Raw genomic sequence first — 8,852 nt, 5'->3', positions numbered from 1 at the left:
TCATGATATTGTCCTCTGGAAAAGTACTGGCATCCAGGCGCGTCTTTGTTCATTGTCACTGTTAGACGGCGAAAAAAAAACAGAACAATACGCTGAAACAAATGTCTCACTGGCCTCAGAGCATCGGCACGGGGATACTGCACTAATACTTCCTGATAATCATTGCGTCCTCGTTTAATACGGTAAATAATTGCAAAATTTTTATTTCAATAATGCTAAGTCCTTGCACTGTAATCCTGGACATCTGACATTGTAGGAATGCGTTAATATTGAGAGGAAGGGTGTGGGCCGGCTGATATAACAATGGCATGCCTCGCCTTGCTGAACGGATGCCCAGCCATCCCATAATATCAGCCAGATGCAGCGGCGCTGAATGATAAGATGATGCTCGCTCAGGGCTTAGCTCTTAGGTTGGGGCCGGTTGTCATGGCGATGCCCCTGCGAGGGTGGGGCGGGGCCTGCTCAAGGTCTGGATCTGGCAACAGAGAGGCAGCAACACCAAGTACCAATCACATCCCAGCTGGGTCAGACAGGGACACTGTTGTGATGCGTTCACTTGTCTCACGACACTTGGCGTGTGTCTACGATTCTATATGTTTGTGTGTGTGTGTGTGTGTTAATGTTTGCATGCTTGTGCTTATGTGTGTGTGTGTGTGTGTGTGTGTGTGTGTGTGTGTGTGTGTGTGTGTGTGTGTGTCTATGTATGTGCCTGAGTGTGTGCGTGTGTGTGTGTCTGTCTGTCTGTCTGTGTGCGTGTTTGTCTGTATGTGTGTTTGTGACTGTGTCTGTTGGTCTGTCTGTGTGTGTGTTTCTGTATGTGTGTGTGTGTGTGTGTGTGTGTGTGTGTGTGTGTGTGTGTGTGTATGTGTGTGTGTGCTTGCTAAATTTGCAGGGGACACGATGTACGATGCAGTCCTCTTCAACCACCTAACAGGTTGTTCTCATGGTGCCATGCCGTAATTCCGACGCCTCATTGTTCCGACGTCTCAATGGTCCGAAATATTTCCCATTAGATCGACATGCCACTATGCCGACGGTTCAATGTTACGAAAACGGAACCCATTGGTCCGAAGGGCCGTTTGTCCGATAAGTCAAACAAGAGGCGCATTAGGCCGACGGTTCAATATGCCGAATAGGCCTACATATAAAGAGTTTTATACCACTCTCTCTCTCTCTCTCTCTCTCTCTCTCTCTCTCTCTCTCTCTCTCTATTTCTCTCTCACACTAAGCACCAAAATACAACCTAGGCCTACATATCACGTTCACGATGAATATTGGAGAGCAAAGTGACAAAAGAGAGAGAGAGAGAGAGCGAGGTATAAAACTCTTTATATGTAGGCTTATTCGGCATATTGAACCGTCGGCCTAATGCGCCTCCTTTTTGAAAAGTCGGACAAACAGCCCTTCGGACCAATGGGTTCCGTTTTCGTAACATTGAACCGTCGGCATAGTGGCATGCTGATCTAATGGGAAATAATAGTTCATGACCATTGAGACGTCGGAACAATGAGGCGTCGGAATTACGGGCAGGCCCCGTTCTCATGAGCTATGCCTTTGCAGCAACCTCAAGCTAATTGTGAAAATGTAGGGTGTGTTTAATGTCGACTAATCTAAGGTGTGTCTTTAAAACGACTAATGTAAGGTGTTTTAAGGACAAGGTTGTCGGTCAAATCACTCATCCCTGCTGCTCTTATTGTGCCCCTGTCAAACAGTCGCAGACTGAACTAGTGATGATAACACACACTGAGCATGGCTGCCTCTCTGACACAGATGAGTGAAACACCTGCCTACCTGCACATTGTTCTTGTAGGGGTCCACACCTGTGATTTCCCCGTTAGGAGAGCCCGGTCAAAAGGTCAAAGGGTCAACGTTATCTACATTAGTCTGCTAGTCACGGCCTGGAACATAAAGCTAGCAGACCCTTGATTGATGTTGAGAGCTACACCTGTATTCTGTGGGAGATGGAAGCTCTGAAGTGACAGCTTTGTGGAAACGACAGCTCTGTGAAACAGGTCTGATCTGTAAGATGTAGCCAGCCGCGACCACAGCTCTGTAAAACAGGTCTGATCTGGAGGATGGTGCCAGCCGTGATAACAGACAGCCGTGTGAAACTGGTCGGATGTGTAGAGATGGAACCATTCGTGGTGAAAGCTCTGTGAAAACGACAGCTCTGTGAAACAGGTCTGATCTGTAGAGAACCGGCCAAGGGCCTGAGGTAAAGATACCTTTCACCTCATCTCGTTCTTTTGTTCAAAGTGACTGACGACAGTGAATGAATGCAATTACGGTTGAGAGCCCAGGCTGCTCCCATCACTGACTGGCACGTCAGGGCGTCTCCCCAGACCCCGTCTCCCAGCTGCTCTTCATGGGAACGTGCCCCTCTGATGCAGGGAGCTGTAGGAGCTCAGTGGTCTACGGTGCCACCGGTGAAGGTCGGTCTTCCAGCCGCCATCAATTGGAGAACCTGTTGGAGTAGAGAGGTCCCTGCTCCCTTTGGTGTCTTCTGGTTCGGTTGCTGGTGGTTTGGTCGGAAGTCGGGTCGCCGTGGTCTTTGTGTTGTGATGTCAATCATTTGAGCCGATGCTTTATTTAGACCACATGTTTCAAAGCTCCTCGTGGACCACACAATTGTAGTGCTAACACCGGTTATGAATGCTTCTTCTACACACAGAGTGGTCAACACTATATATAAAGTTTAATGGGGTTGAGATAAGTCAGACACTACAAACATGGCCTCTATGCCATTCCCCTCTGCAGGCCAAGACAGACTGAAGGGTAACCTGGGTAAATTAAAACCTGTAAGCGTCGCTGATTTACCATTCCGCCCACTTCCAATATAAATGTAATTCTTACCTGTGTTCGATGCTTCATGGACCACATCCAGAGTGCCTGCTCGTCTACCTTGTGTTGTGTCTCTGAATAAACCACGTGTTGAACATTTACCACTCTCCGAGTCATACATCGCACCAAACGATACCACAGAGGAAGTAATATTGATTTTTCAGTTGACATCCCCTCTGCACACTATCCACTAGAGTGTACTAGACTCGGACCTGGTGACTTTGGACTAATACATATCGGAGGGGGGGGGAGCTATATGAATACAGGGTCTTGCGGAGTTTTTAACCCCCCTGCTAAATTACTCATTTCGCTGGATAACAATTAAAAATACACTCATATTTTCTATACATGACCTTTTAATTTACAACAATAACACTTTAAATTAATTACTAAATGGCTGTTCAATAATTTGCTTTCATAACTGTCCACCTTATCCTCGAGCCATGACAGAAGCATCGTCCAGTCCGTACCGTGCCCTGGGCACGGACAAGCAGCGACAGGTGAGTTTATGGCGCGCTCAGACTGAAAACCAGTTCGATTAAAGAGAGTGCATGAGTCACATTTTCTGGATGCGTTATAAGTATACGGTAAACGGCCTCTCAATAGGACAATAAAGCAGCCGTTATAATAATACTCAGAAAAGGTGGGGGAAACTGCTCTTGGAGTGGCAGGGATCCAATTCCTGCTCAGAATGTGATGAGTCTGTGCTGAGACTCGAGGAAATTCTGTCCGAGTTAGGTAACGACCGATTTCACCCAACGTTCCTGCCAGAAAAAAACTTTCCACCCTAAACTGCGCAACGAAACACCCCTCCTACTTCTTCTCCTTCTAAATTATAATTATGAATGATGATATTTATATTTTTTTGTAGGGTTAGGATATGTGGTGTGTTTCAGCATCCCAACAAAGGGTACTGCTTTCAGATGACTCTGCATGATACACATATTTAACTATCATGTCAGACAGACGGGTGGGAAAAATGTCGCTCCATAATTGTGCTTGATGAGTAATTATCCTCAATCAGCGAACACCAACGTTCAATTGTTGTCACTCATCATTAAGAATATAATAGGCTACTATCATCGCAACACCGCACTACGAAACAGCGATCTAACCCACCTGGGGGAGACCCCGGCCGGGTACTAGCAGTTCAGAGATGAGACGAGGTAAACGAGACACACCGATAACATGTGATGTGAGGAATGTGTTGTGAGCGCTCAGATGTACAGCAGACAGGCGTCAGAGAGCACGCATGGTGCACACAGCATAGGACACGCATTCCTCCTAATCTCCCCAGTCCCCACGCAGGTCTGGCTAACCCCGGGCGGCGTGCATGGGATTCTGCGATAATCCTTGTTGTCGTGGTGCTCAATGGCGAAGGGATATTGATCACGAGCAGTCAAAACAGTGGTCTGAACGGGCCACGGGGGGTGGGGGGGGGGGGTGGGGGATCTGTTCCAATTCACCGGGGTCTCAGCCAGGCATGCTGGTCACTTAGCGAGGGCTTACCGTCTCCCACGCGGCGGTGACTCAACGATCCGGGAAGAGAAAACAAGATAACATGACATTCCACGCATTACGGAGTGAGTGTAAACAACAACAACAACAACAACAACAACAACAACAACAACAACAACAACAACAACAACAACAACAACAACAACAACAACAACAACAACAACGACAACAACAGCGTTTAACTGCTGGTATGCCAGACTCCACTTTGTGTGTTTTGTTAACGCTTACCCTTCAGTGTGTGTGTGTGTGTGTGTGTGTGTGTGTGTGTGTGTGTGTGTGTGTGTGTGTGTGAGAGTGTGCGTGTGTGTGAGTGTACAGAAGTGAGATTGCATATTCAAGGCCAGTAAGCAGGAAGAGGCATCGTAAGCAGACACCAGAGCCAGTGTTCTCTGTTCATGATGACCGCGCACGGTGTCGATTACAGAGTGAAGGTCTCTAGTTATACCTGAGAGAGAGTGGATGAGGATTGGAGTGGAGCGTTTCAGTTACATTTGCATGTGTGGAAAGGTACTGGTAGGATCCCACAGACCACAGCCCGCCTGAGGGACTCGGGATGGGTGTGAGTGCGGGTCCCCGCCCGCAGACAGCCTCAAAGCGGCACGCTATTCTAGTCTCCTAATGTCTTTCAAAATAACCAAACGAATGATGTGTCTGGGAAGGTATCTATCGTAAGACTTCTCCTGAGACCTCCATGAGGCAGACGACGGCTCTCTGCAGAACCCCCAGGACCCCCAAAGACCCGGACCCCCCCCGGCCCCCGCAACTGAAGCCGCGGGGGGGGGGGGGGGCGTTGCGGCTTCAGTTGCGGGGGGTTTAGGCCCCGTCCACACGAAGCCGAAACCGTTCCGGTTTCGATCTATCCGGTTTCGGAGTGTCTCCGTAAAGACGGAGTCAAGCGAAACCAGGTAGATCTGTAGAAACGCTGTAGTACACATGCCAGGCCCATAAGGGTCGCTGCTTCTGCTACAGAAATCCAGAAGAAAATTAAATAAGAAGAGGCGAGCATGCGCATAAAGGCTGCCCCCCGAACCACTAACAACACAAACAAACAGTCAGTCAACAGTCTCAATAAATAATGGCTTAGCAACCCAACAAGGGACATGATCTGCTGCAGAACGATTACAAGCCTGTAGTCCGCCATCATCTTTTTTGTTGTGAGTTCTGTGACTCCGCGGGCTTAACAGTCATTGGCTAGAGGGTCGAGGGGTGGGGCGATGACGTCATGGTTTTCGGTTTCAGGCGTCCACACGAATCCAAAACGAAACCGGGTAGATTTGAAACCACCTCCGAGGGTGGTTTCAGAAATATACGGTTTTGGTCAGCGGATTCACCGGCTTCGTGTGGACGGAAGGCCGAACCGTACAAGACCTTTGCGGTTTCGCCATGAAATCGGCTTCGTGTGGACGGGGCTTAGTTTTGTTGGGGCGTGTGCACGCACCACTAAACGCCCACACGGCGGACACAAAGTAACACGTTTTACCTGAATGAGGCATTCACTAATCTCAGATTAACGTTCTCATTGTCTGATTTTGTGTACAGTCGTTTTCAGGTTTGAATTGTTTTTATCGTTACTGAAATGACAGAGGTCCGGACCTCGGTGACCTCATGGCTACGGGCCTGCCCAAGAGGTCTCAGGCCCCCAGACACGTCAGTGTGTCCATGTCCGTCCGTCCACGTCCATATCTCAGCGGCCATGAGGTCTGAACATTTACAATCACCAAAAGTCATTCACTATTTCCATTGATTCATTTTACATTCTCAACACTTGTCCTTATGTATACCTGAATAAGCCCGTAGAATCTTTATATATATATATATATATATATGAATGGCATTACAAGATAAACATATATATATATATATATGAGGACATCTGACAGAGAAGGAAATTGAGAAGAGACTGTGATTGAAATGTCCGGATTACACCTCCAGGACAAGGGTTAGGTTAGGACAAGGACAAGACAAGTTCTGCTGTCTTGAGCAATGAAGGAAACTTGCTCATTTCTCACGTGTGTGTGTGTGTGTGTTTATATACTTCAAATATTGGAACAAAACACTTGTAAGACAATCCGCTGGATTCTCTTGTTCTTCTTGTTTCACAGAAGATCTGGGGAACTAAAAGGAGAAAGAACAGACACCACTACAAACAATGTTGCCTTTGGCTTCACTTCCTGAACATCAGCACTGGATGTGAGCTCATCAAAATAACACAGGAGGCTTTGATAGGTAGTAAGGTTTGTACTTTATTCTTCCAGGAGGGGGAATTAATGCAAGGCAGCAGCTCCAATCAAATAATGCCATAGAAAGAAAAATGAAGTAAGTGAAATTGGAATAAATAAAATAATATTAGTTTATAAAAAAAAAGTATTAGTTTATAGTTTTTTTTTACTTCATCACCAAAGCTTCTAGATGCTGCCACCTAGAGGTTTAAGGGGAAAAACTAGCTCGGTGCACGGTGCTGCCATCTACAGGCATGAGGGTCAAACTACAATGGCTGCACGGTGCTGCCACCTAGAGGCATGAGGGTCAAATTACCATGGCTGCACGGTACTGCCATCTAGGGGCAGAGGGTCATACTACCATGGCTGCACGGTGCTGCCATCTACAGGTTTAAGGGTCAAACTACCATGGCTGCAAGGTGCTGCTATCTACAGGTTTAAGGGTCAAACTACCAGTTAATTTCCCCTGTTATTTGCAGGGACTCAAGTCTTTTCACCTCCATTTAATTGATCATCCAATATGATTCCCAAGTGTATTTGTATTTTGTGTGTGTCAAGGTTAAAGTGACCTGTCCTCACCACTCCCACCTCCTTCTCATCTACCCTCAAGACTCAAGGTCAAACACATACACACACACACACACACACACACACACACACACACACACACACACACACACACACACACACACACACACACACACACACACACACACACACACACACACACAAAACATATTCCTTGTTTACCCAGAAAAGATAACATTAGAATGCGATACGGCTGCTTAGCCGTGTGTTTCTGTGAAGTCAGCAGTGCAGCAAACTCTGAAGCTCCGACCAGAAGCTTTACCACGGATCTCCTGCTCTCCTGGGCCTCACCGATCACAAGGAACCTCCTCGTCCACCCTTCCTCTATCCACATCCACCCTCCCTCCACATCTGGCCTTCCTCCACATCCAACCTACCTCCAGAGAGACACAGAGGCAGAGGTGAGCAAAACGTGATACAAGAGAAACCTAAAAGTAATTTTTATTGGGAGGCCACTGCAAATCTCTGGCCCGTTTCCTCAGACTCCTTGTGGAGCAAGGGGTTGCGGTTCCTTTCGGACGTGTGCTGGCGTGTGAGGCTTACACGGACCCACCTGTCTCCCTGTTCCTCCCCCAGAGAGCAGTATGCCCACCCCGTCCAACGGGACGCCGGAGGACACCCTGACGCGGGCTCTCGGCCGCTACCTGGACGCCTGGCGGCGGAACGCCTCGGCGGCGGCCGACGCGCTGGACAAGACCCTGCTGGAGGAGAACTTTGTGAACGTGGAGTGGTACCTGGCCGTGATGATCGGCATGTTCGCCTTCATCGTGGTGGCCATGCTGGTGAGCACGGTGAAGTCCAAGCGGCGGGAGCACTCCAACGACCCGTACCACAAGTACATCGAGGGGGAGTGGACGGAGAAGACCACGCAGGGCTACACCAACGACGCCGCCAGCTGAGGCCGCCCGGAGGGACGCCGTCGTGTTGTCTTCGTCCTCACCTTTGGCATCGTAACCATCATCATCCTCACCATCATCATCATCATCATCATCATCATCATCTTCATCTTCCTTGTTATAATCATCATCTTCCTTGTTATCATCGACGGGAAGAAAAATGGAAACGTCCCTAATTAATCAAAAAAGCATACACGTAAAAATACTTACTTCACCAAGTTAAACGCCACAATAAAGGGGAGTACAAAAGGTGTGTATACATTTTATTTTATTGCAGCAGTACCTGCAGTTATGTTGTTGGAGCGGGGTCCACCTCTTGCTACCTGGATAGATCCCCCTTATGGAGGCGAGGCGACAGCTAGACTGATAGGAGATAGAAAGACCCTCCGTGAGAAATCCTACTAGAATGAGCAGCTGCTGTGCTCTGTGTGTAAAGTCAATCTGATTACTTTACACCGATAGGATGTAAGGGTGAGGGCATCAGTGGAAATGATCCACATCGTTTCAACTCAGAGATAAGATCATAAAAAGCTTTCATAGTTTCTGGCACTTCAATCACGTTTTCAGCTGAATTTTAAAGGACGTTTCTCTTCCCTAACGGCGTTATGGTTTTCAGTATGAGTGTGCGCGTGACGGCTGGTTTAACCAGCCCCACCTGGCCCTAGTCAGGCTGGGTAGCTGGGGGAGACACACCCGTTTTGAGCATCAACCGGTTGCCTTTGTCGGAGGGGCCGATAAGCAACGTACCTGGAGAGCGGGAAGGGAACCTGCGACCACGATTAGCTCCATG

At 48.1% G+C, this 8,852-nt stretch overlaps 1 protein-coding gene across 7 annotated transcripts; it reads left to right on the top strand.

The window, feature by feature from the left end:
• On the top strand, positions 1-8,314 carry LOC132448295 (potassium voltage-gated channel subfamily E member 2-like). Of its 7 annotated transcripts, none has more exons than XM_060039454.1 (5): positions 1-182; positions 6,462-6,593; positions 7,137-7,195; positions 7,368-7,567; positions 7,743-8,314. In XM_060039454.1, the coding sequence occupies exon 5, from the start codon at positions 7,751-7,753 to the stop codon at positions 8,063-8,065; it is 315 nt and encodes a 104-aa protein (XP_059895437.1). In that variant the 5' UTR covers positions 1-182; positions 6,462-6,593; positions 7,137-7,195; positions 7,368-7,567; positions 7,743-7,750; the 3' UTR covers positions 8,066-8,314. The 7 variants fall into 7 exon arrangements, 4 of the variants coding, with proteins under 4 accessions (XP_059895437.1, XP_059895438.1, XP_059895436.1 ...); XM_060039455.1 differs by lacking the exon at positions 1-182 and adding an exon at positions 3,110-4,007; XM_060039453.1 differs by lacking the exon at positions 1-182 and adding an exon at positions 4,051-4,424.
• Positions 8,315-8,852: the final 538 nt, after the last annotated feature.

Source organism: Gadus macrocephalus, chromosome 20, assembly GCF_031168955.1.
Source record: "Gadus macrocephalus chromosome 20, ASM3116895v1".
Taxonomy (NCBI): Eukaryota; Metazoa; Chordata; class Actinopteri; order Gadiformes; family Gadidae; genus Gadus; species Gadus macrocephalus.
This window is presented reverse-complemented; position numbering and strand designations above follow the sequence as displayed.

Coding starts and splice junctions, on each gene's coding strand:
- LOC132448295 (XM_060039454.1), top strand. CDS start 7,751: ATGCCCACCCCGTCCAACGGGACGCCGGAGGACACCCTGACGCGGGCT.